The 27930-nt window shown below is 43.4% G+C and overlaps 1 protein-coding gene across 1 annotated transcript in view; it reads left to right on the plus strand.

Annotated features, from left to right (window-relative positions):
- The first annotated feature begins 8635 nt into the window (after positions 1–8635).
- Positions 8636–27930, plus strand: part of LOC139283833 (ribosomal protein S6 kinase alpha-5-like) — a 40031-nt gene continuing 20736 nt past the window's right edge. The window contains exons 1-2 of the mRNA XM_070903874.1: positions 8636–8824; positions 21869–21992. Of these exons, the coding sequence (XP_070759975.1) occupies positions 8636–8824; positions 21869–21992 (313 nt within the window). The remainder of the gene's footprint in view (positions 8825–21868; positions 21993–27930) is intronic.

Genomic DNA, 27930 nt, shown 5'->3' on the forward strand with positions numbered 1-27930 from the left:
GAGGCAAGTTCTGCCTCGATATGATCACAGTCATTTCTAGGTTTTGAGTTTTCCACTTCTCTGTGGAGTGGTCACATTTGGTACACAATCGAAGTAAAAATTCAAATTCAGGAGTTTCTCTTTTGTTTGCAATGGTTCTTCTTTTTAAACAGAGATGGTATTCAGGGCTCGACAAGGAGATACTTCGAAGGGCTACTTTTACAAGCTGCCAGTGAATTCAAACTAGAGGGTAAGATGAGATAGATATCACTTTATTGATCCCCAGACTGTTACAGCAACACAAGAAACAGACAAATCAAAATTGACATATACTATGACACACACATTACAATACCCTCGATCATCTCATTTAAATGTAGTTATGTGGAAAAGCAGTTTTGAACAAGTTGAAATACAACAGCTTCCCTCCAGAGATATACAGGCTTCTTAGTGGAAGTTACATTTTTTTGACCTGTACAATAATTTTGCGTCATATAAGACAAAACAAATAACGTAAGGAAGTAAAGATTATCTTCCACAAAGTGGTTGCTAGCCTTCCTAAAACACAATAACAATGAAACAAATGACAATTTGAATAAAAAGGTAATCACTGATTGCAAGTCAGTGACAGGATGTGAACTACACTCTCATGCACAGTGATGCCAGATCAGATTGACAGTTTCCAGCCCAATCACAACTTAAAACCTGCCCAATTCAATAAAAAACTGCCCAAATCATAACCTTGCAAGAAACCCATGTGAAACACACAATAGAGAACACATTAGATGAATAAGCTATCGCAACCCACAAAGAGAGCAAGACATAAAGACATAAAATGCATCTCTGGCATCGTAGTCCAACCACAATAAAGTGGTCAAATACTGCAATGAAGAGTGAGCCACAAAAAAACACCAAAATCCAACCTATTTAAAAACTATAGGATGGCAGACACACACACATACACACACACACACACACACACACACACACACAAAGTCTCAAAAAACTAGTTTTTAAATTGATCAGTAAATGGCTTAGAGTCACTGCAAGCCAGGTAAGCTGGCTAATACATAGATGTATCAAATCTCCCCAACAACTGCCGGGGGTGGGGTTTGAAACTAGCCGACATTCAGCCATTCCTGGTTGGTGCAAGAACCAAGAACCTAGGCATGGTGATGTTGACCGTTTCGGTGGCCAACAAGGGAGATCGAGATATCATCAAAGCTGTCGGATGAAGTCCAGATAGAGGGTTGTTGATGGGAAAAAGAGACAGATCATGTCCATTTTCCTCATCACTGTCCTCCAGGCGGAGCTAACTCAGGGGTTTGGCTAACCTCAGATTGAAGGAAGGACCTGGGAGTGTTGGCTTGCTGGTTTGTCTAAGTCTGCTATGGTTATGGTTAGGGTTTTGGTGGCAGATCAGGAAAAGCTAGATCTTATTGTAACAACAAAATGTAATGGTCTTGGAAGGCCATGACCATTATGATCCATTATCATACAGAAGGTTAGAAATGAAGCTGTCTCGTAATTGTCTAGTATTTGTCGACTTAAGTGTCGGATGGACAGAACATACAACCATACATATATCCTTAGCCCTGCAATTCAAACTAAGTCCCGTTGCCATTGCTTACAGTTAGACTTAGACTGAACTACCTCTACGAAACTTTTTCAGATATAGTTGCTCTCTCTTTAGTGCTGCAGGAGCCGTAAGGAGAACTTGCAGACTGGTTGTCCTATTAGCGGCCATGGGGAAATGTACTGATCATGTCTCCACATCCTCCATTCTCCTAAAAGGGAAGAATGTCAAGCAAATCATTTCAATTATCAGAGCGCCTGTGGATTTGCACTATAAAAAGCAGCATGTACAGCGTGGCTACGAGTTTCATCAACATGGAGGGTGGTCCTTACCCGATGCCGGTCGTTTAACTCACGCTCAGTGGCAGCCATGTTTTAATCTACCAACGAAGGGTAGTTCCTTTAAAACAGATGAAAGACTAGATATGCAGGAGTGTTTAAAATTTCATGTCAGATTTATAGACTTAGGCCTTTTCTTTCATGTATTAATAAGTCCAGTGAACATCTGAGCAGAGAGATTATGGACTGAAATCAGCCTAAATATGAATAAGTCAGCTCGTGTTAATGTGATTTGGGTCTCTGCTTTTCATCTTCCTAAGTGTCAGAGCAGAAGAGAGGGAGTCATTATAGGGATCGGGTGATGAGGCCCTTGCTATTTCAAACAAACCTCCTCCCCAGCTTCTGCTATGGGGGCCCCAGCATTCAGATGCGTGACATTGGAAAGAATGTTTTTTTTGTTTTCTGCAGTAATTCTGTTGATTGCATGCTGTAGGTCAGCAGGGGGGTTTAGTTAGAAAGTTCAGAGCAGCAGTTGTGAGAGCAGGACAGGTCAAACCCACAGTTGTTTTAGTCTTTATTTAGTAAATAAAGACTAAAACAGCTTTTGCTGAATTTGCACAGTTGTTTTCAGCCTCTCTCTGTTTCACACAGTCACAGTGGGAGCTGCCCAGTCACACCTGCAGCCCTCCATTATTGGCCAGAGGGAGCTGACCAGTGTATAGTACATAGCGCAGTTTGGTAATTACTGTAGGTAATTAGAGTAGTGTTGAACCATATTAAGCAAATTCACTACACTTTGTCTTCAAATGAAGGCAGTGTTTTTGTAATTTAAAAAAGCTAATTTTCTTCTTATCATGACTAAAAGATATGTTATTATTGTAAGTCTTACCATGTAGCTTGGAAGATATCCACTGCGTTTGTCTAATTTGGACTACTGAGGCCTCATATTAACTTCAGAAAAACTTGGAATGTATTCTTGCACAAATCAAGGACTGTGATTTTGTGTGAAAGCTCTTATTGGCCAGAACAAACAGGAGGAATGATTACAGCAAACAAAACCTGTTTCAATGTTGATATGATCATCTGACTATTGTTTTAGGACAGACTTGAAAAAAACTGAAGGTACTGTTAGATCACTGAAACACTTTTAAGGTTAAAGTCGGAGAAAGATTGAGCAAGTGGTATGGCTACACGCCCATCCACCACCCCAACCGCCACAAACTCCGACCTTCCTGCAACAAACAAGTTGGTATGGGTTGTTCGAAAACATTGAAGGTGGCAAAGGTGTTGACGTCAGAACATCCCCCGCCCCAGCCCCATATGTTTTCAAATCCTAGAAACGCACCTATGTGGATTGTGGTGATGATAACTAACTTCTTGGTGCTTATTGCTCAATTTTTTATATTATCTGACTTGTACCATGTACTCGTTGCCATGGTGGCGGCGGTGCATGCGGACGCGGCAGCCAGTAGCTCCCTCAGACTTTGCTACATTTCTGTTTTCATCTTTTTTTACCTTTATTGCTGAAGCACGTGACACCCATTGCCCATGACAGAAATACACTCATCAACATCGGAAAAGGAAGAGCAGGGATTGGATTAAATGCAGCGAACATTGAGACGATTAGATAAGAGCTAAACTAACCCAGCTTGGACCTACAGCTAGTAAACTACTGTAACCAGACGTCCCGGTTTGTCTAATGATTTTCATAGGCATGCGTCATAGGCTACGCGGCTCACATGCTGAAGAGAAAGTCTTTTCTAAAGAGGTCGAGGAGGCTTAGCCTACTCCCTCCTTCGTAAAGTACCCAGCAACAAAAATGCTGCGTTCATGGTGTTGAAAGGTGCGCTCGGTAGGTGTGTTATGTGCTGAAATACATGTTCCAGAATCCTGATGAAAACGCAGATGGTGTGTGCGCAAGCGCACGCATGAACATGCGGTAGACGTAAGGGTTCCGGTTTAGGGGTTTGAAAATATGGTCACCCTAATCTAAGCTCTCAAGAAACCTAGGGTAAACTCTGTACTATTCTATTTTGAGCCCCTCGTCGTGATTATTTTGTGAGCAACAACATACTCCAAGTCTTAGCCATTGGAACATGATCAAGGCCTCACAAAAGCTGCGCTTGTTGTGGATGTAGTGTTTTAAGATTTGTATACTCTTTTAAAATGAAAACGAGCCATCCTAAAAAGCCCTTGCCTGGTGGCTCTTGAAATCCTCGAAAATGTTTGTAATTTTATGGACTAATCAAACTGAGTAACATTACAAGTTATTTTGTGTCTTCAAGATAGCCAGGAAAACGTGTTATCAACAAAGCCAATGCAATCCTAAGACAAAATGAGTTGGAGATGCCAGGAAAGTAGGGCAGAGATTTTTTTGCACCACCCTACCTGGACTGGAGGCTTGACTGTGGATCCTGCCTTCCTGGATGATGGGCGATAGACTGATTAATCTAGTGTCTAATTGGTGAGGATGGTAGGTGGCTGGCTGTTGGGTGGTGTGTGTTGGCGGGGTATTGTCACACTGCCCCAACAGTGCCTGGAGCGCCCCGGCCCAACCCCAGCTTACCCCATCTCTGTGATACCCCCACCGGGTCCCACAGGGAGGCTTCTGCTGGTGGAAATCAGCGGAGATGGAGCTTTCAGGGGACACAATGTGAACTGCAGAGCTCCTGTGGTTTTAAATAGAGTGAGTGCCCCCGGCTCAATTACTGTCTCATGGAAAGTGGAGGAGCCATAATTGAATGTGACATAAGCAAGCTGTGTGCACTTGGCTGTGGCAGCGCCTCTCACAGTCAGAACGTAGCTCTGACAGCGATCTGCTGCAATGTGCACACACCAACAACATGGATGTGCAACCAAATTGGTGGGGACGTCATTAAAGCGGCGCTAAGCAGGTTTTTTTTTTTTTTTAATGTGAACACACACCTATCCTATCAAGTGAAACAACAGCAGTGAAAAGAAGCGCCACATCCTCGCAGGTTCCCTGTATTTTCAATACAAACAAGAATTTTAAACTCCTTTTTCAAATGAAAATTAACCCTTCTTAAGATAAACATTTACCCTTTGAACAAAACTGAAGCCTTTTTGCGGCGAAAACTACACCCCCTTCTCAGAGTCATATATTCTTATATTCCTGGACCACCATATATTTGTTGTATGTTGAAAACCTTTGGACATACAGACAAAAAAAAAATTGCTAAAGTGAGTGAAAACCAAAAAACAGCCTAAGGTTTGTTACAACATGAAGCATTTTTGAAGTTTTGAAAACATTTTTGACACACCTTACCCTCATAATGTTCCACTCAACATCATGCGTCAATCAGAAATATATCAGAAATATATAATAAATACGACGCTATGGAAATGGTGTTTCCTTGTGACTCAAAGCATCTTGAAACTCTTGCATGAGAAGGACTCCTGGATATAAGAATGGGTTAAAGACTAGGTGTATGTGTGTGTGTGTGTGTGCGCGCGTGTGTGTGCATGTATGTGACTGCTCTCACTGCGGCAGGTGTCTGTCTGACAGGCGTGTGATGAGTTGAGCCCTGCATTGAGCCTGTCTAAGCCCAGCGACTGGGCTCCCTCTCTATCCCAATAAGCTGCCCTGGGTCTGCTGGGCTGATTCTGAGTCCCCCCCTCAACCCTCCACCTTTGACTGCAACAGTCGCTAGAATACCAATGACTCAATGTCCCTCACTTCTCACCGCTCCCTGCCATCTATGCATATTTGATGCTCGGTCCCCTGATCTGAATTGCACTGGCGTTTTCAAAATGCCCTCTGTAACCTGTATAGAATACAGCTTTCCACCAGAATCTGGTTTTGAAGGCCAAAACTAATACTTAAAGAGAAATTCCTGTTTTATACAACCTGGGCCTTATTTTCATAGTTTTGGCCATTCATTCATTCTATCTGTAATAATAATATTGTGCTCATCTAGATCTAGGATGTGGCAACATCACTAAAAACGTTGGATGGTCTGACTGCTTGTGTTTCTTGATCTGTCCGACTTCATTGTAGCGACGTTGTCTTGTTCCCAGACCCCAGCAATTACTTTAGTGAGTACAATGTTATCATAACTGATAGAAATGATGGACAAAACTACAAAAATAAGACCCAGGTTGTAATACACAGGACATTTTATGCCAATAGTTATTGTATTTGACCAAAACTTCTCCAATCAGGAGTACCTGTACCCCATGGGGTACTTATCCAGTTACCAGGGGGTACAAGGAAAAATCAAAGTAACTTGGCTAATTACAGGAAAATAGAAATTATGATTTGTTAAAAAATGATATCCACATATTTATGGGAAAATTGGATTATAAATTGGTGTGAAGATGATCTTTAGAATATTCGTTCTCACAATAACCAAGAAACTACCGGCTAAGACAGGACAACTGCACAGGAAAGGCTATAGTTTCCCAACGGCCTCAGTCAGTTATCAACACCACCGTGAGATTGACAGTTCATGAAAACTGGTTGACAAGAAAGCAGAGAGGTCACATAAATTGCTAAAAGGGATGAATGAATGGTTAAAACGTCCAGCTTCTGGCACTCTTGTAGCAGCACTACTGTGAACTTGAATGAACCTATTTTAAAAAAAGAGATAAAACCAAAAAAAAATACATATATATATATATATAAATTCCAGGATCACTGTGTTTTGTATTAAAAGAAACATATTGTCACAATCTTCACTTTATTTAATAATTAATAATAGTGTCGAATAAAATCAGTGAGGGCGGTGTCGATGACGGGGTACTTGAGCTCATGTAGTAGGGCTGTGGAGGTACATCTGATGAAAAAGGTTGGGAGCCACTGGTCTATAGCCCTCCAAGCAGCCCTTAGGGGCTTAAAGTGTATATCACACTCCACAATATGAAAGGCTAGACAAACCAAAACAACATGATGTAAACAAATCTTTGAGCTTTAACAAGGGTGGCTCTCAAGGAAAGTCAATGGGGACATTCAAATTGAAAGGGCTTTTTCAAATACATTTTTCACAAAGATGTTTTTCGTCAATTTAGGTAGATCTTATCACGCTTGATTGACAGCTGCGATTGACTGTGATGTGCTCTCAATTGGGTCGGGCGGGACCTCAATACTGTGGCTCCACCCCCCGATCACCACTGCGCAAATTCTGGCTCCAAATGACGCCACCAGTGCAAGATGGCAGCAGCCGTATGCGGGAGAGTTTGGCTTCATTTTTGTACAGTGGGAGGAAGTGGAGACGCGTCGTCCATTTATATACACAGTCTATGTATCAGACACACTTCTGGGACTAATCCCAGCTCGTAACTAGTATTCAAGTCTCCTCATGTATGGTTATACTGAATTCATAAAAGAAAGGAATCACAATTTGCAACACTCAGATTACAGATGCGATTTACTCATTTAGGCACAAATCTTCAAGCATCAGTTCAAGGCAAACCACAGTGTTTTAGAGTTCCTACATTTCAGGCACTGGTTTCCATTAATTTGATAATAGTATGAAAATCAATGTGCAAGCAAGTTTCAAGTCTCTTAGAAGATCTATAGGTCTTGTTAAGAGATCCTTTCCATACATTCTTCCAGTGTAAGTGATGGGGGGACAAATTCCACAGTCATCCTTTTGTGCAAAAACATATTTCGCAGTTTATTTTAAGTTAAGGCCATTGCAGTCTTTGTTAGGAGAAAACATTGAGGAAAACGGAGAGGCATCCGTACTGAGAGCCCAAGCCCATCGCTTACCTCGGCCCAGCATCCTTCTTACTATGTCCAGTCTCTGGAAAATAAGTTGGATGATCTTAGAGTGAAGATTGGATTTCAACTGGACGTAAGGGACTGTAACCTCCTTTGTCTGACGGAGACATGGCTGACCACAGTGCAGTGCATAGAGACAGCTGGTCTGAAGCTCAGTCGTGAGAAGTGCTCCATCAGGCAGTAGTCAGCTGCGGTTACTTGGGCATCTCAATGACCAGTTCGGGATCTGGCCTGACCCCAACAAAGTGGAAGCTATTCGGCAGCTGACACCACCAGCAAAAGTGCAAGAGCTGAAGAGGATACTGGGAATGGCGAATTATCTCGGAGGATACATCCCTGACCTCTCAACAGTATGACAGTTGCTGTATGAGTTCCTGAAAAACAAGAATGCATGGACATGGAGTCACACACAACAAACAGCTTTTGAACACATCAAGGGGCTGTTGACAGCTGCACCAGTACTCGCCTACTATGACGTGAGCAACCCCACCGCTGTGCCGGTGGGCGCAAGTAGTTATGGACTGGGGGGTGCACTCCCTCAACGCCATGGGGAAACCTGTGGCATATTGCTCTAGACGCCTCACAGATGCAGAAACACGGTAAGTTCCGGCTGGTGTGTGGCTGTAGGAGAAGTTTGACAGGTACCTCAATGGACTGGAGCAGTTTAAGATAGTAACTGACCACAAGCCGCTAGTGCCTCTCATTAACAGCCGCAGCCTTGACAATGTACCTTGACGATGTCAGCGTCTTCTCACAAGGCCCATGAGATTTGACCCAGTAGTAGAGTACGCTCCAGGGGAAACTCTGATCTTTGCAGACACCCTGTCTTGCAGTCCACAGGCCAGCACGTGCACAGAGGCTGACACATACAGTGAGGCGCCATGCTATGTGGCTAGTGTACAAGCAAGATGGATGAAATCAGAGTGGCGGCAGCAGCTGACACCAAACTGCCGTCTGTCATGAAGCTCATAAAGGCCGGATGGCCTGAACATTGGGTCTGCAATGTGCTCACGAATGCGAGAGAATATGTCCAAATGAAATCAGAGCTAACAGAACACAATGGACCTGTCCAAAGAGGAAGACGGATCGTTGTGCTCGTTCGACGGAACAGTCTTCACCAGTTTTGGCATTCCAGATAAGGTGGTGAGCGTCAATGGACAGCTTTTGAGTGCAGAGTCCCAGGAGCACTTCAAGCACTGCACACCCAGGACTCAACACCCACAGGGCAATGATCACGCAGAGAGAGCCGTACAGACGGCAGAGAAAATGTGTAAAAATGCAAATGCAAAAAAAATCCTGTGATGGGTCTAATGAGCTATAGGTCCGCTCCCTGCTCCACCACAGGCTTCAGCCCAACTGAGCTGTTGATGGGGAGAAAAATCAGACCCACACTCCCACCTTTGGAGAAAAATCTCCTACCAAAATGGTCCAGTAGGACGGCCGTGAAAGAAAAGGACGGGAGGCAACCGGCTCATTAGTTCAACCGCCGTCATGGAGCCAGGCCCTTACCTGCCCTGCGACCAGGAGAGATGCTGTAAACTTCAACATTTCGGAAAATATACTGATTCCATTTCTTTCCTCGAGTGAGATGAGAACTATTGATATCAAGTACATGTCTGTCTGTTAAATTCGGAGCTGGAGTCCGGACGTGGTTAGCCTAGCTTAGCATAAAGAATAGAAGCAGGGCAAAACCAAGCATCCAGCATCGGTAAAGTTCATTAATTAACACGATGTATCTCATTTGTTAAATCTGTACACAAACAGAAATGTAAAAATCACAATTTGTGGTTTTAAAGGAGGTTACATTCTGGAACTATTCAGCCATGCGGTTTCAAACCTCGCACACACTGTCCCGTAGCGACACCCCATAAGCACCACCACATTCACTAACGCATACAGTGCATGCATTCACACATAAGTGAGAGCATTCCAAAAGACTGGGTATGTGTTATCAGGATGAAACCCATTGAAACAATTTAGTATAAGAAACACAAGACTAACTAACTGCTAAGGACATTTACAGCCAGGGAGATTTAAACGCTTTGGACCATTTTCTGTTCACATTGTTATGTATCTGGACATGCTGCACATCTTGATGATGCGGTTATGTGACATGCGCTGCGACCACTTGGCTACCAAGGCGCTTCATGCATAGTGAACTGTTGGCATATAGTCACAACATAATATAAGCATAGGCCATAAGGAATGCAAAAATTACTGAGGCATTGGACTTCCAAGTGTTAATCAGCATCCCTGGGATTTCGCATGGCTGGAGGAAACAGTCGCTCACTGCCTTTGACATGACCTTTTAAGGCATTCACGATGTGTGCTCTGGTACTGAGAAAATCTGTGTTTTGCAAGACTAGTGACTGCGACCGCAGGTTAATACTTTAAACAGTTTGCAGTCAGGCCATGTTTGTAGTAGTAGTAGTAGTAGTACGGCATGTAGCCTAGGCCCTACACTGTCTCTGGTCACGGTGGTAGTAGGGTGGGGTTTCACAAATCTATATTGTTACATATTCTTGTGGGTTTGCGGGTATAAGTGGGTATATGGAAATACAGGAGCTCTTTTTTAGTGGGTATACGGCATATGTCTGCACATCACGTAGACTAACCCTAACAACAGCTGGCTGCAATGACTGTGCACAGCCTCCTTATTTTTTTGTGATCAAATTTGAGTTGCCAGGTTTGGTGCCATTGTGCCTGTATGGGAACCGACACCAAAACTTGTGCTCACTGACCATTTCTGGCAACCTGCGCTATAACCGGAGACAGACCAGAGACACTGCACAGGCACGTTGGGTGGAAGGAGAAACTTGTTGTTGTTTGTCAAGAAATAAATAATACCTCCTACAACATCAATATCGATAATGACGTGATCAGGAGAAAAATGCTTTGACAAAAATATCACCACCATCAAGTCACTCAACACTTTTGTACTGTAAAGCAAGCGTTTAAGCAGGCCTCTTTTACAGAATATACTAACCCCACCCCCTCTCCACCCCAGCACCCTGTGGTTTTCTAGCTTGCATGCACGGCGCAGCATATCTGTTGGCGTGGTCTAACAATAAGAAAATGCTGCATTCACAACAATATGAACAATAGCGGGGAACAGTGAGCCTGTGAAATGTTTATTCAGCACATTAAAGAGTAATGAGTAGCCTCCTCCAATGACTGAGACCACATTACTAACATGCTCACAGTTAAAGGAGGCTCTCTCTCTCAGGTTTAATGGGTTACTTGGGTAAACATAAACAACACCATAATGAGCTAAGATCCATATTTTCCTCATTTTCTGTTGATAAGCAAAAATGGTTCTGGTAAGCAAAATTAGCCCCTCACATCTTTAGGCAAAAAGATGAACACACATGCAGCGCAGTGCACGATGCTCACACATACACACACACACACGCACACACACACACATTCGGGGCTGTTTTTCTGAGCCCACAATTAGCACCTTTACAGAGCTCATTTGCACTGTAACTCGCACACAGGTTGTCATTCCTGTTCCATCTCCACTTCCTTTCCAGCCCCGTTGTTCCTCCAGCACCGGGAGAAGTGCAGAGGGGAGGCGGGGTGAAGGCGGCTGGAGTGCTCGTATCCTTCACCACGCAGCTGGCGATGCTCTCGCAGTGGCTTGTTTTCACTGCTTCATCAAAAAAACAAGGATCACAACTTTGTCTGCAAAAGACAAGCTTGCAATGTCATCATATTTACTGCCATGCGAGTGGAGTTTTTGTTCACGCAATCTACATTTTGCTTAGGCAGCCAAAAAAAGCAGCCTCTTCTGCTGGGCAGCGGGTACATTAAGAGAATGGGAGGTGAAATCCCTCGCCTATTAAAAGTGAACATGGTGTGGAATGTGGGGGATAGGACTCCGTGACATCCATTCAGCGCTAACTTTGAGTGTTTTTTTTTTTTTTTTTTGACGAGCTGGATATTGGATCAGAGAGCTCCGAGTCATGCCATGTGCTCGGGATGAATTCATCTAGATTACATAATTGGGCCCCCCCCCATGCGAGGTAGTGGCTGGATCTTTACCTGTGTGAAGTGGATGATTAGTTTTGCGCTGCACAGGGACAGTCGGCATCTCGACTCACAGCCAGGGCCTGATTGAAGAGGCTCAGACCTGGAATCAGTAGCAGCGGGAGAAAAGGCCTTGAGCTAATAGCATCACTGGAGCCACTTCAGATGCTCAACCAATTTACCATATTAAGTCGCTTAGTCACATCCACTACCCCGTAATTCATTCACTGCTAATGCCCCGATGCTGTTTGGGAATTAAGGTTAATCATCTCCTTATTCATCAAAGCCGAGAGGGCAATTACTGCATGGAGTGCAGTGGGGTGGCTCTGGCTGGAGAGCCACAGCTTAGTTTTTTTGTCATCACACACTGTGGACGTTGTAATTACATCATAATAAAGTGCAATTAGTTAATGAATGGGAGCATATGCTGCGAATGACAAGCAGTAATCTGGCTGCGTCTTTGCCCCCCCCTCGTGCATGTACCCCCTCCTCTGCTTTCGGTGACACTGACACTCCTAGTTGCAGATGCGTGCTGTTCAGCAGGCTCGGAACCTTTTACAGTGTGAGGAGCTCCCAGTGTATGACGTGTGAATATCAATCAATCAGTGGGTTATTGGGTAAAACGCAAGCTGCTAGGCAAAAGGCTCAATTGTCCCAATGAAAAAAACAGTTACATCTATAGTAACTGCATATTAGTATACTGTATACTTTAACCACCACCTGATTCCATTCTCTAAAGTGTCGTTTTTGCCTTTAATTATTTACAACTTCCTTGTCTTCTCACTTCATTTGTGACTTTTTTTTTGTGTCAATCCACTTTACAGTTGCTATTTATGTTCAGGGTATATAGTATTTAGTACTTTAGTAGTTTTGTTCCGTATGTAGACTATGCTTCAGTTCTTGTACTTTTGCCACTGTGACACTTCAATTGCTCATCTTATCTTAATTCTAACCATGATTTGAGTATACAGTATGTTTTGGGGGGGTTTGGGGGGGGGGGGGGGGGGGGGGGGGGCATTTCTTTTGCCTTTTGGGGGGGGCCCAGGCCGGAATCGAACCCATTTTCTTTTTTATGCATCCCAATTAGTTGTTACCTCATCAACAACCATTCATCCTGGAATCCATATCAATTACAGCAATACAATATCGCCATTACTCCCAACACAATAAAATGACATCAAAACTAAACATATACATTGATTAAATAGAACTGAGAGTAAAACCTTAAAAAAAAAAAAAATTCGTATGAACATCCATACTGCAAAGATTAGTTATTTTAATTGTTTCCACAGTAAGGTCTCCTGCTGCCTCAGTTGGGCACATGCAGTGCAGTATTTTGAATGACTCTGCTTTGAATCTGTCTTAAACTACAACTAGCCATGCAGATAGTTATGGTTTTATTTGGCCAGCTTTGGGGATAGTTTGATACTCTGAGTTTTCTGCCTCCACCCTTTGATATCTTTGTCAAACATCGACCATCTATCTGTCCAACTACTGCTAATTATGAAATAAAAAATTCAAAAATCACAGTCTGAAAATGATCTTTAAAAATGTAGATGTATGCTTTTGGAGCACGAATTCTTTAATTAATGCTCATCAAAACTTCACCTACTTTGCCGTCATTGTCAAGCCAGTGAGCGATCAACCTGAGAGTGGCGCACACAGCCAGACGCAGAGGTTGCTGTGGTCACGGGGACACGCTGGACCAGCGTTTAAACTGGGCTGCTCTAATCAGTGTTGATGGAGTGTGAGGAGGGATGCTAATCTGGGTCATTGCATATGTAAATGCACAGCTGGGATCTTCGCAGTGCCAAAACACATCAGCCAGGGTGTCTGAGTGTCACCAAACATTAGCTCCGGCACGGCGAGTGGACAGGAGCGACAAACACACCCCACAGTGGGGGTGGGGGTGCGCGGTGGCTGGGAGGGTAGGGGTAGTGCGATCGCTAGCGGTGTCAATAGCAGACTTTCCATCAGTCTCAGTAGACTGCAGTGTCAGCGTGCAGTGCAGCTCCACACACATGCCGTCAAAATGAACTTTTGGGAGGGCTTTAAAGGTTTAAAAAGCTTATTTTCTCACACAACTCTCATACCTATCCATTCAGAAAGGTTTGGTTTTATTTGTCCAGGTTTCGAGATATGCGTGTCATAGATTTCTGCCCCCCCCCCCCCCCCCCGCAATAAATGAGGAAAAATGAAACAGCAATGCCAGTTTCCAGTGTTCTGGTTGCTCTATGTAATCAATATATAATATTACAGTACAATGAACCTCACTATGAACAGTTTTCATTGTATTCATTGAATAAACTACACAATTTCATGGCATGGCTCAACACTATGATTTACAATTCTGTGTATTCTCTATGTGCAGTCAAGAAGTCCTGTCCATTTTATCTGAAGTTCTAATTACACTAACCACTTGGCCAAAAAAAAAAAGCTACATCCGCAGTCAATAATTAAAAAAAAAAAAAATTGTATTATTATTTATCATTACAAAATTGAGTATGTTGTTACCGTAAACGTGTATATCAATCAGCTGCCTATAAACACATTGGCATTAATTTGGAGTCCCATTTCTGGTGACCCAATGAAGGTAAAATACAATTTTGGGGGGTATAAGTATGAAAATATTGATTAGTCCTGCTTTAAAAACATGCAGGCAGGAGTTCAGAGTTTAGCTCCGGGATGTTTTGACACAGCACACATGGCTGCTGCAGGGATCAAACCTACAACACTTGAGTTACAGCACAATCCATCTAACCAAGCCGTCATTGTGCCGTCTTGTAGTGAATGTTAGAGGGGGAAAAAAACAGTGAGGGCTAGCTGTCCCTCATCAGCGCCTCTTCTTGTGACTGAAGTGCTGCCATCAGTGGGCACTTGAGCTGCAGAGGGCTGTGTCACTCAGTGCTCCCCTGCATTGTCTGGAGAAACCCCTTTATTCCCAAGCAGCACTAATTACCTCGAGTGTTTTACCCTGCCAGGGCTCCACCACAGTGTTAGCAGTCTTAGAAATCTCCCATCCTGTTTTGTTTTGTTTTGTTTTATCTCAATCCAACTCGCAAATCTCATAACTGAATCATACTGTAGAGTAGATGCAAACTTAGATGAGCAGCTTGGGTTTTGATGGACAACTGATACCAATATTTTTGTACTGAAGCCACTCATACCTAAAGATCTTTTTCATTTACTCCAGACATTTATTCTTGGCAAGGTGGACATGCCCTTTGAAAATAACACACAAAGCAGCATTTAATCCAGAATTTAGTTTAAAGCTGTCAGTGATCATATTGTTGGGAGCGCATTTAAATTTGACAACAAATGTGTGATCAAACAAACTGCATCATTTCTGACACAACTTACTTGCACAGCACTTGATCCAAACCGGTCTGGTTTTAAGAGCGGCCATTCCACTTTTAACTGCACTGCTGTCAGTGATACAAGCAAGATGGGATGCCAAGTTATCAGTTTGTTTTCTTTTATCTTGGACCTGTCGGCAGCTTTTGACACGGTGAACCACCAAATTCTCCTGCCCACCCTACACGAACTAGGCATCTCTGGTACAGCGCTACCCTTGTTTGAGTCCTACCTCAGGAAGCGATCATTCAAAGTGGCATGGCAAGGAGAAGAGTCCAAGTGTCACGTTCTTTACCCTGGATCTGTGCTTGGTCCCCCTCTCTTCTCAATATACACCACCTCCCTTGGTCTGACTATTCGCTTACATGGTTTTCTTACCACTTCTATGGTGATGATACCCAGCTTTATCTGTCCTTCCCTCCAAGACGACCCAACCGTCTCAGCCTGCCTCAATGTTGTCTCAAAATGTACAATGGAACACCACCTTCAACTCAGTCTCTCTCTCTAAGACTAAACCCCTAACTAAAACTAAATCCAGCTTAGCTGCGCCTCACTCTTACCAACAAAGTCTCCTTGAATTCTGGGAATCGTGATTAATGACCATTGCGTCGAACTATATAACATCAGAAAGATCAGGTCCTATGCTGCTCAACTCCTTGTACAGACACTGGTCATCTCTCGCCTTGACTATGTAATGCCCTTCTGGCATAGCAGCTAGCAGGCACTATAAAACCTCTGCAAATGGTCCAAAATGCAGCAGCAGGTCTTGTCTTCAACCCGCCAAAGACAGCTCAGGGCACTCCACTTTTCAGTACTCTCCACTGGCTCCCTGTTGCTGCTCGCATTAAGTCACTAATGCTCATCTTCAGAGTGGCCACCAGCACGCCACACACCTACCTGAAATCCCATAACTCTGGTCTTCTCATTCACTACAATCTGCAAATGGACGATGAGCAATCCTTGTGTCACGGCAAGGCAGGAAATCTCAGTCCAAACACGCGGTGGTGGAATGAGTCACCGAACTTATTGCAGTCAGCAGAATCCCTCTCTGTCTTCAAAAATCGCTTGAAGACCTACCTCTTCTGAGAGTACTTATTCACCTAATATGCTCTTTCTCTCTATGTCTATCTCTCAATCCTTCTCTAGTTGTAATGTTATTTGTGAGGCACTTTGGTAGATGTTGGTGCCAGTAAATTCCAGAAAAAAATATGGATTTACCAGCATTAAGTTTAGAAAGATTATGTAACGATTACAGTTATTGCATTGCTGATAAATTAGATAGTACTGTGGTGCTGAAAGGAAAAACCTCTTGTCAAGTGCACTTTATATACTTTACACATGGGCAACAAATAAAAGGTAAAAACTATGTAAACTAAGAGAGTCAGTGGTGGCCATGGCTACTATAGGCTAAAGCCTGACCACCCCATTAGCCACCACACACAGCACCACCATAGGGGTCAATTCACCTTTTTTGTTTTTGAGAACCACTTCTGAAGAAACAAAGATTTGGCATGTGCACAACTCATATTTTCTTTTTTTTTTGAGGGGGGGGGGGCACTTTTTGCTTGTGAAAAACTTTGATTCAGCCATATAATGAATATGGACAAAGGCTAAGTGACTCCTGAGCATCTAAAAGAATATGGCACAAATCCAATTAGCCAGTGGCTACTGAATCTGACAGTGAGTTTGTACTACCTTTAACTCATACCCCTCATAGACACCTGCAATGTCTCTCTCCCACCCCGCCCACAGTTTACTCTCCTGTCTTCCCACGCTCAGCTGACTTAGTCCAGTGTGTGTCTGGTGTCAAGTTTGATTCTGTCCAGTTGATGTTGGCGTGAGGGTGGGGAGGCGGTGATGGGGGAGTGGGGCAGAATGATGATCAGAGCAGCCGGTGCCCTTTTCTTCTGATCACATATTACTGTGCAACAGACTCAGTGTCAGAACAGCAGCGGTGCTGAGATGTGCACAAAGGCCAGCGTCAATCAAGAGTGCTATTCATCTGTCTGGGGCCGTAACCCCCACACCTCATCTGTTCCTCCTACCTGTTTGTCTGACAGCTGGATGTACAGGCCGACCGGAGCCGAGGAGCTGACAACTGAGATGAAGGAAGAGTCTCCCTCTACAATGATTTATACACATTTAAAAACACGGACTCATGAATAAGTATTAAGCAAAATCAAATAACAAAATCTGGCATTTTAAAGCAGTGGATGGGCAACTGAAGTTCATAAATGACAAAATCTAAAACACTGCAAAAATCCTACTTAAACCTGAAGTAATTGATTTGTTTTCTTTTTGGCCCTTTTGGGGGCTTTGGTAAGCTTCCTAAAATAATGTTTTGAAATGTCTTTAAAAAAAACAACAAAGAATAGTTAGTAGAAAAGACACAGTGGTCTGTCATTCTACCTCAAACCAAGAATTCTAGATTATGCAGGACTTTTTTTTGGTTAGTTTTTTGCTGTGGTTGGATACAGGCATTTTCAAAATCAATATGGTAAGTCTCGTTAGCCGCTGATGCGACACACAGACACAGTGTAACAATTTGAGGACCCTTTCCCATCCACCCATTTTACCAGTAAAGTAAAACCAGAACTACCTACGTTACGAGAAGAGCAAGCTGGCAAAAGCGTTTTGGTCTCATTCACACACCCATGACAACCGAGCTGCCATGCAAGGTGCCAGCCTCCCCAGGAAGCAACTTTGGGTTCAGTGCTACCACTCAACTATAACACTGCAAGAATGTTGATCAAGCTGCTACCATGGATACATCTGAGCATTAACATCACAGTGTGTTGATGTAATTAAAAGATGTTCTCATTATAGGACTGTATCGTTTTGAAGTGGTGGCGACTTGAAACACTGCAAAGTTAAGGTCTATTGAACTAAAAATTGCACAAAACTACAATGAAAAACTCTTTTTCTTTACTTAAAACTACTCTAAACTAACATTGTAAGAGATCAGTAAGGGTTATCGATCCTGTTCTGTCAGCATCCGGCACAAATTACTCATCAACCCATCCAGAAAAAAAGGTTTAAAATATCTATGCCTATTTTCAGAGAAAGAATAATTTGATATAGCCTACCTTGGTGGTATTATTGATGTTGCCTCCAGAAAATTCCATGTTTGTAGTCCCCCCCTAAGTTGTAGTGAGAGCTGCGCCCTTGCCACTGTCGAGATATCAATGTCTGAAGTCAAGACAACTGTCTTGCCTGCAAATTTGAGGGCGTGGGTTTCAAGGAGTAGAACATCAGTAGGCTATAAGCTGTAGGTGGGTGATTTCAACATATTGACCATGGGAGACATGCATTGAACAATTGACCTCGAGAAAAAAACTATGTTGAAAACATAAAACCCTTTGAAATGTCTCCATAATGTGTCATATTAAGAGGCTATTGAGCTGGAGAAGAACCCTGGGAGCGTAGAACCCTGGGAACATAGATACGCTCCCCTCCACAACAATAATCGAGTGATGCCGATGAGATTAGATGATGTCTTATTTTCTGCGCAGTACTGTAACATTGTATGAGGTCAGTGTATTCTTCACTCATCTTGCCAAGTGGGTCTGATTCCAGCAGGTTTGTATGAACGTCTGCACTAAGCGTTGGGTTAAGCCTTCGTTCCTTTGACAGGGAATTAATGCATGGTGCTGTTCACCTGCAGGCAAGGTCACTGTCAGAAAATAGAGCACCTTTTGTGACGGTGTAGTGCTCTTGCCAGTAGAGCTGAGCTGACAGGAGGAATTCTGATTCTGAAGGACAATACAACTATAGATGTTTTCCCACAGGTGCTGCTCCGCTGCTATGAAGCAAAATAATACATCCAGATAAACAGCTACCTGCATGGTAGCATTTAATTTCACTATCCGGATTCGGATCTTTGAGTCCGCAACAGATATACGATCTTTGATAAAAAATGAAAAATAAACAAAAAAGACATAAACTGAACAAGCAAAACAATTCACCTGACCTCCACTTAAACCTACAATTTCTTTGGCCACTTGAGGGCAGCGGAAACAAGTTGTGAACACAACATTGATGACGGCGCAACATTGTAAATATTTGGAGTTGTATTTGTGACCGTATGATGAATGTAAGTCTAATATTCACTCTCTTCTAGCTCTGTTTTTGGTCTCTACCAACTCCTGAGGGAAATATCTGGCTCTTTAGCTGCTGAAAGCTCCACTATGTTCACAGCTTGTCTCGAACTGTGTCTGTTACTGGTTGACATGTACACCAACATGAAGCAGGAGGGGTTCAGTGAACGCTACACAATGTGTTTTGGAGTCGGTTTAACACTGAATACTTAGGGGAACAAACAAGCTTTCTTTTAGCTTTCAGAGGCATTTGATGATCTGGTCATTACAAATATTTGCTTGGCCATGAGACCTAACAGTAATGTTGTTGGCCGGACAGCTAAAGAATGAGCTGGACTTCACTATACAGCTCTGGAAAACTGAAGGGAGCAGCAGATTCAGCTGATGATTCTTTTGACATTGTCACATTGTTTTCACATTGTAAGTTCGCACAGTTTGACTCAATATGCCTATGCACATTGAAAAACAAAAAAATATTAACATTAATCTCCTTTTTATTAACTTCATCGAAACAGGGATTAACAAGGCAATATGAGAATGTCAAGAAAAACTACATTTGTCTTTTTACAGTTGTGATGTGCATGAAAAAGTCCTAAATTTGGCTCGACAGTTGGATGTATGAAGCAACTTAAACACCAGAGACTAGAGTTCACATCCTGTCTACTATTAACTGTCAGCGGTGGTTTCCAGTGAGCATGGCAATGACATTGCCCTCACCTTAAAGGTTCCCTGTGGAGTTTTAGACCACTAGTAGCGCTACAGAGCGCGTCCTCGTTATATAATACGCGGGTGTACATGCAAGCAGGCAATGGTGTCCCACTATTCTACTGATCTACAAGTGGCAGTAACATGCAAAGATATTATTCAATGCACCAACAAAGACAGGGAAGAAGAAGATACGGACGTCAGCCCAGGATACATAGGCTTTGGTGAAAGTTTGTTTACTTTGTCTCTGGTTGTCCTGAGGAAAAGAAGCATTTCTTATATTTCCTCTAAATACCTTTTTTTCCTGGTTTTAATGATAAAAAAAAAAACTATTGATAATGCAGTTAAGAAAACACTGACTAAAAGTGATTTCAGCTGAAATTTAAAGCCTGTAGGATTTTAAATTTCTTACTTAAGCAGGTAGTGTAAAGAATAACACTGGCAGACAACTATGCACACAACCCCCCCCCCCAACACACACACACACATACACACACACACACAGAGCGCCAACCTGAGTGATTTGATACTATGATACTGTGCTCACATTTTAAAAATGTCATTATTTCCCTCCCACTAGGACCACAAGTTTTAGAATACACTAATTAACAACCTGTTTTGTTGTTTAGAACAATATTGACATTTTTGCAAAGAACACTGCATCAATCAATATTTTCTATGTGTTACAAAGTGAAAAGTTTACTTTACTTTTTTTTTTTTTACTTTCTTTTACTTACTGTGGGAGAAAGAATTTACCTTCTGTTTCAGGAGAAACACTCTGTCTGCTCTGTCTGTACGAGGTTGTGCTCGAGATACGTTCCAACCGCTGAAAGGGTGGGGTCAGAAGACCTCTGTATTAAGTGAAAAACCTCAAAGCAATGACACTGATGCTACGAAAGGAGAGAAGAGACTAGAGCAGGTAGAGGTATAGTTGGGGAGGTAGAGACAGAGGCTGTAAGGAAAATGTAGGAGGACATGGTTATAAAGAGAGCAAGGGAGGTGAAAGGAGAAGAGAGAGAGGTTAAGACCGAGAGCTAGAGAAAGGTAGAGAGAGTGGGTGAGCGGGTGTCAAAGCTCGGAGGTAGAGAAGGTGAAGTAGAAAGTGAGAAGAAGGACAGAAGTGGAGAGAGAAAGCAGAGAGCAGAGAGAGACAGTGACGGAGTGAGGGAAGAGAGAGAGAGAGAGATCCCCAGCTGTTGTCGGTGTCGTGCTCCTGACTGCCTCCTCCTGCCTCTGCTCCTCTGTAATAACTTGTCAGATCGATGGCTCCCCAGACAGCCGGGCCTTTTTACTGTCACACAAATGAAGTGTGTGACATTTCTGCCACTTTTCCCAGGTCGCCGCTGGAACACTCCCACGCTTGCGCGTTTGTAAAGCCAACAACAAGGACCGGGAGAAGTAGTTCCCATCTGCCGGGGCGGGCGCCCTCCGAGGGAGACGCCGGGGAATTGCAGGGACGGAGGCACGGCTCAAAACAAATGGCTTTCGAATGAAGTTGCAGAAAGAAGTTCCATTCAAAAAATAGATGGCGGAATAAAGACATGAAAGACCAATATTTTGTCATATTCAGGCCCACCCCCCCCCCCAAAAAAAATTGCATATATCTGAGATTATTGCCATCTTTTTCCATAGCATACCATAAAGTTTTTGATGTTTTTTTAATGTCATCGTCCAGGCTGCCATTGCTTATTTACTTGTGAGTTATCGATGGATCGCTTGGAGGTACAGCGCAGAAGCAGACATAATGTCGACTCTAAACGATTACCTGTCTCAAGAAAGTATCAAGCCTCTGGAAGCTGATCTGAATATTAGTGTAAACAAGGAACGGATTTGCTTCATGGAACGTAAGAAACAAAAAAAGCTATATATATATTAAAGGAAGATGAAACACTATGTAAAGTCTTTGAGAGCAGCCCTTATAAACTAACTTTGAAGTGTTTTGACTATCATTCATTTATTATTACGATCAGGGTTTTTTTTGCACATAAGTACTCAACCGTCATAGATTTAACAGTTCTAGTCCACTCTTTTAAAAACATTTTTTTTAACAAAAGTGTGCAGGGGCCACATGTGAAGTGAAAGCATCCCCGCTCTTTCATCACTCCAGTACAACGGATGCCCACCATATGGCAGTAAGAGGCTGTGGGCTCTGGAGATGGCGCTGATGTTGAAGGGCGGATGGGTAGAGGGAGAGGAAACAGGTTTGGCTGGGGAGGGAAGCGGTACAGAAGGTACTAGAGGAGTGGGCTGGGGTGGGAGCGGGGCAGGAGCGGGGCTGCAGGGGCGTTTTGCCGCATCTCTGTGCAGCAACTGTCAAAGACGATTTTCCTTGCCTCCCACTGTACTACTGAGATGGAGGAAGCAGCGGTATGATCCATGGACTTGCATGAAAATCAATGTGGGCATCCCAAACACGAAATCGATGCGGCCGGCTGGCTCGGCAGAAGTGGGAGCTGGAGAGAGGGAGGAGGAGGGGGTTGTGGAGGGAAGAGAGGTGGGGCGGAGGAGTTCACTGAAGTCTACTAGAGTGGGTTGCTCTCCTCCTGAGCTGGGCCAGGCGGGGGAGTTGGGGTCAGGGCAATGTGGGAGGGGAAAAAGAGGGATGAAGTCAGTTGATATGGTAATGGAGAGGTACTACACAGAGTTCGACCAATAGGGGGTCTGAAAGCTTTTAGCAATGGATAGTTTTGGATTAGAGCTCCGGGTAAATAATCATTTTTGCAGTTTTAATGCCAAAAAATAGTATTCAGCGGTTTCCCCACAATTCTGTTCTTCCACGTTCTGTTCAAAAGTGGAAAAATGGGGATTTTTTGAATATCACGAGACTAAAATTCTCCAGAGTCGTACGTAATAGCTCTTTATTCCCCCAATTGAAATCTTTGTCCTTATTAAACCCGAAATTCCTTTAACCCTTAGATGCACGAGTGACTGGACCCTACACTCTTCCATAAGTGGGTCAAAAATGACCCATATTAGAATCAATGTGTTTTTATGCCATTTTTGTCATTTTGGTTAAGAATAATCACTTGTATAATATTTAGTATTATATTTAGGACCACACAAGAATGATTTCATGTTTGAAATATCTTTATTTTTCACTTTTTAACATTTTTGGAAAAGAAAATTACCCAGAACAGCAATAGAAAAATGTGAAAATCCATTGTGTGTGTGTGTGTGTGTGTGTGTCTGTCTGTCTGTGTGTGTGTGTGTCTCTGTGTGTGTGTGTGTGTGTGTGTGTTTGTGTGTATGTATGCGTGTAACTGTCCAGTCATTGACAGTTCCTCTCTCTTTTCCCTGTTTTGCCTTCTTGTCTCATCACTGTATGCAGTTCAGACAAACTATATGTATCATCAGTGATAAAGAGCTCCCATGAATCTTTTGGTGAGACAGTGGTGCTAAGCCCTTGTGCAGGCCCCGACTTCTGAGGATATTGTGGCTCTGTGTTCTGCCCTGGGTGGGAGGTAACTCGCTCCAATAAGAGCCCTTCCGACTCATTCTGTTGGACATGATTTGGACACTTTCTTCTTCAGAGGACACAGAAGAGGAATCTTCTGAGTCAGATTGATCCTGTTCAGTTGGATTTCCAGGTGGACGACTGCCACTGCCACCTGGACAATAGTCTGGGTCCTCATCATCAGAAATTTCACACTCGGAGTCCAACCCTGTTACTGCCTCTCCATCATCCAGCATCTGTAGGACCATTTCAACTGTGTATCTAGCAGCCATGACACCTTGGATGAGGAAACATAAGAGTAATGTTTTCAATAGATCAATATGTAGCTATATAAATAAATACACTCACACACACACACACACACACACACAAAGACACTACATAGTAATGTTAGCTATCTTAGTTAGCTAGCTAGTGTTAGCTAGTTATAAAGTAGGCTAATTTGTTGATAAATAAAAATAACATACTCTTTCACACAACAATCATGAATGACACGCACAAACACACACACACACACACACACACACACACACACACACACACACAATACATATAGTAATGTTAGCTATCTTAGTTAGCTAGCTAGTGTTAGCTAGTTATAAAGTAGGCTAATTTGTTGATAAATAATAATAACAACAGTCATGAAAGACACACACACAATATTATATGAAGATAATACTTACACATATCAGCTCTTGCTGTGTAAAATAATCTTCCTGAGGGGTGACACTTCTGATACAGTCTGTGTGGTCCACAGTTAATTTATTCCTGACAGCCACAGTTGATAAGAATCAAAGGTTCCCATTGGATTCCATAGAAAATGCATGCGGGTCATTTTTGACCCACTTATGGAAGCTTGGGGTAGTAATACAAAAACAACAATTTCTTAAAATGTATAAAAGGTAAGTTAAAAATGTAAATGGAATTATATCAAAAACATGTTTTTTGAGGAATACCTGGAATATGAAATGATAACAATTTTTCATTACGAAGATATTTCAAGAAAACAACCTCACCGGGTCATTTTTGACCCACTTATGCATCTAAGGGTTAATTTGCCAAGTGTGAGCTTTTGAAGGCCAGTACCAATACTGTGCAATCTGATTAAAATGCAGTCTTAGCTCAGGTTTAAACGTCCTATTGATTCAGTCTGCAAGAAATATTGTCAGTCAAACTGCATCCATCGCATGCGAGGTGGACCACTCCCGACCGCACCGGATCTGACTTGATGCCAGCTGCGCATATCGCAAACAAAAGAAGCAGTACGTCTTGGCCGCTGGCGAGGAGGGGCAGTCCAGTCCAGGACTGACATGCAGGAGCTGAGGGGGCCAGCAGAGCAGTGACACCGCCATCTTGCAGCTGCGCTGCGGAGACATTCAGCATGCATGGGCAACAAAGCATTTAACACCCATGCTGATTGATAAATGACTGACACTAAATTTGGGGGAATTAGCACAGTATATTAACATCAAAAAAGTGTTAAATGACCTTAATTGGTTTAACTCCAAAGGAAAGAGCAACACTTTACGGACAAAACTTATCTAACATTTTCCACCATGGGATCATCATGGGAAAAGTCCAAGCATGTTTAATTGTCACAGTAGTGTATTTATTTCTAAACAAATACAACCAGAACTATCTGCATGGCTGGAAACCACTCGAGGTAAATGTTTTGGTGAATTTGACCCTTAAATCACTACATGGTTCGGCATCACTGTACTGTATGTCGCAGATCTTTTCACACCCCACGAGCAAAGGTTTTTAGTCCCTGATCAATACAATACGTAGGGCTCCTTCTACTTAGGCTCTCTACACGAGATCATGGTATGAGCTGGTGCAGAGCTAGCCTGGAAACCAGACGAATCTGCGAGCTCATGTTTTATTTGCTCTGGCAGATGCATCTGCCCCCCCCCCCCCCCCCCCCACCTCCTGTTCAGACAGATTTCCATTCCACCTGATTCAAGTCAGACCAATTACAACTGTTTATCTAATATGAGATGGATTTAAGTGCCGTTGAGGCATTTTCGTAAACAATCAAGATGGCTGCCGCAGATGTTCTGTTGAATCCACTATCGGTGTTAAACGACAAACAAGAGCAAAAAACTGCACTTGAAGCTTTTGTTGATAAGAAAGATGTGTCAGAGATTTGTCACACGTTTCGTTGCTCTGATTGGTTGTAGGTCTCTCCAATTGCATCCAGAGGCATTTTGGTCTGCGCTCGTTGATAACGCCTCTTGGAAATCGACAATGAACTGAAAGGTTCCAGACTGATTTGCATTTGTGAACTGGTCAGAATCTCGTTAAAGGATTCATGCATCGTGGTTGGCAAATGCAATCTGCACAGCTGCACTGCTGTTTAAAAGTACTATATAAGTCAATACTATACATTGCTGCTGACATTTCAACATCTCGTTGACGAAAACTTGTGACGAAACATTGAAAATAAGCTTAAAAACAGCAACGTCGTGAAGCAAAAAGAAGACACTGTTTTTGTCTCTCTCACTCGGCAGCGGTGACACGGCCGGTTGATCTCGTGTTTAAAGCCAGAGCCCCTCTCTACGGCTGCCCTACTGTAAGCCAGCTTGTCAATAGCTGTGGCTCTGGCGGTGGGTTGACACAGCAGGCCAGACAGCGAGCGGGTGATTGATTCCTTATACAAGTCAGCGTGGTCGAAAGGTCTCGGGAGCCACGCGGCATTTCAGGAAGCACCAAGAGAGGCGGGGGTGCGTCGCGGCAGAGCAGAGCGCTCGTACTCGGGGTCTTGTTAAGAGAGCCCAGGATCATGTTAATAATGGGACTAGTCAGGCTCAGACACCTGGGTACAGGGCTGTCACTGCCATTCCCCCTGCCTCAACCTGGATGACTGACACGACATGTTATGAGGAGCTGCTCAGCATGTCGATACAAGGAAGCAGCTTGTATCCTATCATTCACACCATGGGCAGGAGTGGGAAACTGCCACCAGCTGAATGCCGGTGAATTGAAGCTGTTGTGAGGGATAAGCTTGTCTCCTCGACCAGCCAGTTCTGCGGGTACTTCAGCGTCTATCTTGCATTCAAATCATCCCATCCTCATGTTCTTTGATAGTGTTCAAAATCCCACATTTACAACAGTTCACTCCTGTATTGTTTTCCACCGCTGTTGTGCGCAGCTTCCAGAGAAGCCGGCAGCTGGTTGGTATTCAGCGCGGCTTCTCTTCCCCACTGTGTCTGGAGCGTGCAGCGGCCGGGGCATCCTCCAGGTCAGAGCAGGGGTAAGGGAGTTTGCCAGAAGCATTGCCCCCAGCAGACTGAGCCCTCACTGGGCACAGCTCTCTGATCTGCTCTCCCTCCTCCTCCTCATGCCTGAGACAATACCAGACTATTGATATCTCTGAAACGCACAGTCTAGCCTGCTTGCCCACTTTTGCTTTTATATCAGATTTTTGATGTTGCTTTGGCTTAAATTTCCAAAAACTTAAAGGGTTACTCTTTGCCTGTTTTGCGGCTTTGTTTCAAGACAGACAAGAAAGTGGGTGTAGGGTAAAGGGGGTGGGAGGGGGTGGGGTGGGGTGTGGTGGTGGTGGTGGTGGGGGGGGATTGACCAGAGCCGCCTGCGGTTGTGTCCTTCAGGGTGATGGAGGACAGTGTCTGAGCTTTGATCATGGTCAGGCCACGTCCATCTGGGTGCCCTGATGCCAGGGGCACTTTGCCAGCCTACTTAGTGCCTCGGATGTCAAATCCTCCACTGGGACATGTCAGGCAGACTTGAAACATGGACTCGAATGGGGCAGAATACCCTTCAACTCTTTTGGCTTATGCATGTCTGACCCCTCTACCTGGAATTAAATTATCCCAAGCTATCCATAAAAGACATTCCATAATGATGCCATAACAATTATGGTGTGAATTAGGCCTGGCAGCTCATCTCTCCTCCAGCCCAAATGAAGGCCTTTATTAGGAGAGTCAGGGTCCTCTTTTGCATATAGCTCATTTTGTGGTAGTAAAGGGCAGCGCGGAGGAGCCACACTGCCCTTTACTACCAAAACATGAGAGGCCTAATGAAGGCCACAAGCAGCACAACTATATATAGCCATAATGACCACAGTCACTATTGTTGGATGTGGAGTGGAGAGAACCAGTATTCCAGTCTTATTGGTGTTTTCTCTGCTCGGCTGTAGCCTTTTTTTATTGCAGGGATAATTGTCCCTTTGTTCCTTAGAGGAGGCACCATTTTTCATCAGCGTGTAACAATGCCATACACTGCAGTTCATCATGGATGTAATTTGATTTTGACTGATTTGATAGGCTTTGATAGTTACTACTTGTCCATGAAGTGTTTTAGTATTGAGCTATGATTAAAAACATTTTAAAAAGAAAGAAAACAAATGAACATTTCCTTCGTTTTTTATTCCAAGCTCTGGTTCAGAAATGCTCAAGAAAATGACGTCATATTGCCACCATCTGCAATAGTACACATGGGCTGTGGCTGGCGAATTGATTTTTCACTCAAATGCCGCCAACTGGGTATTGTTTACCCCACATCCCAGATGAGCGTACGGCCCTCTGCAACATTTTATGATGCCGTTGTTCATTTCTTCAGCATCGGACACGGCACAGTCTGACGTTTCTCTCTGTGTGGAAGGAAGTGGATTTTTTAGGTATTTGTTTGAGGGTATGTAAGCTAGTTAGCAGGAAAGGGGTGGACACACACACACACACACACACACACACTCG

The sequence above is a fragment of the Enoplosus armatus genome, chromosome 4 (assembly GCF_043641665.1).
Source record: "Enoplosus armatus isolate fEnoArm2 chromosome 4, fEnoArm2.hap1, whole genome shotgun sequence".
Classification (NCBI taxonomy): domain Eukaryota; kingdom Metazoa; phylum Chordata; class Actinopteri; order Centrarchiformes; family Enoplosidae; genus Enoplosus; species Enoplosus armatus.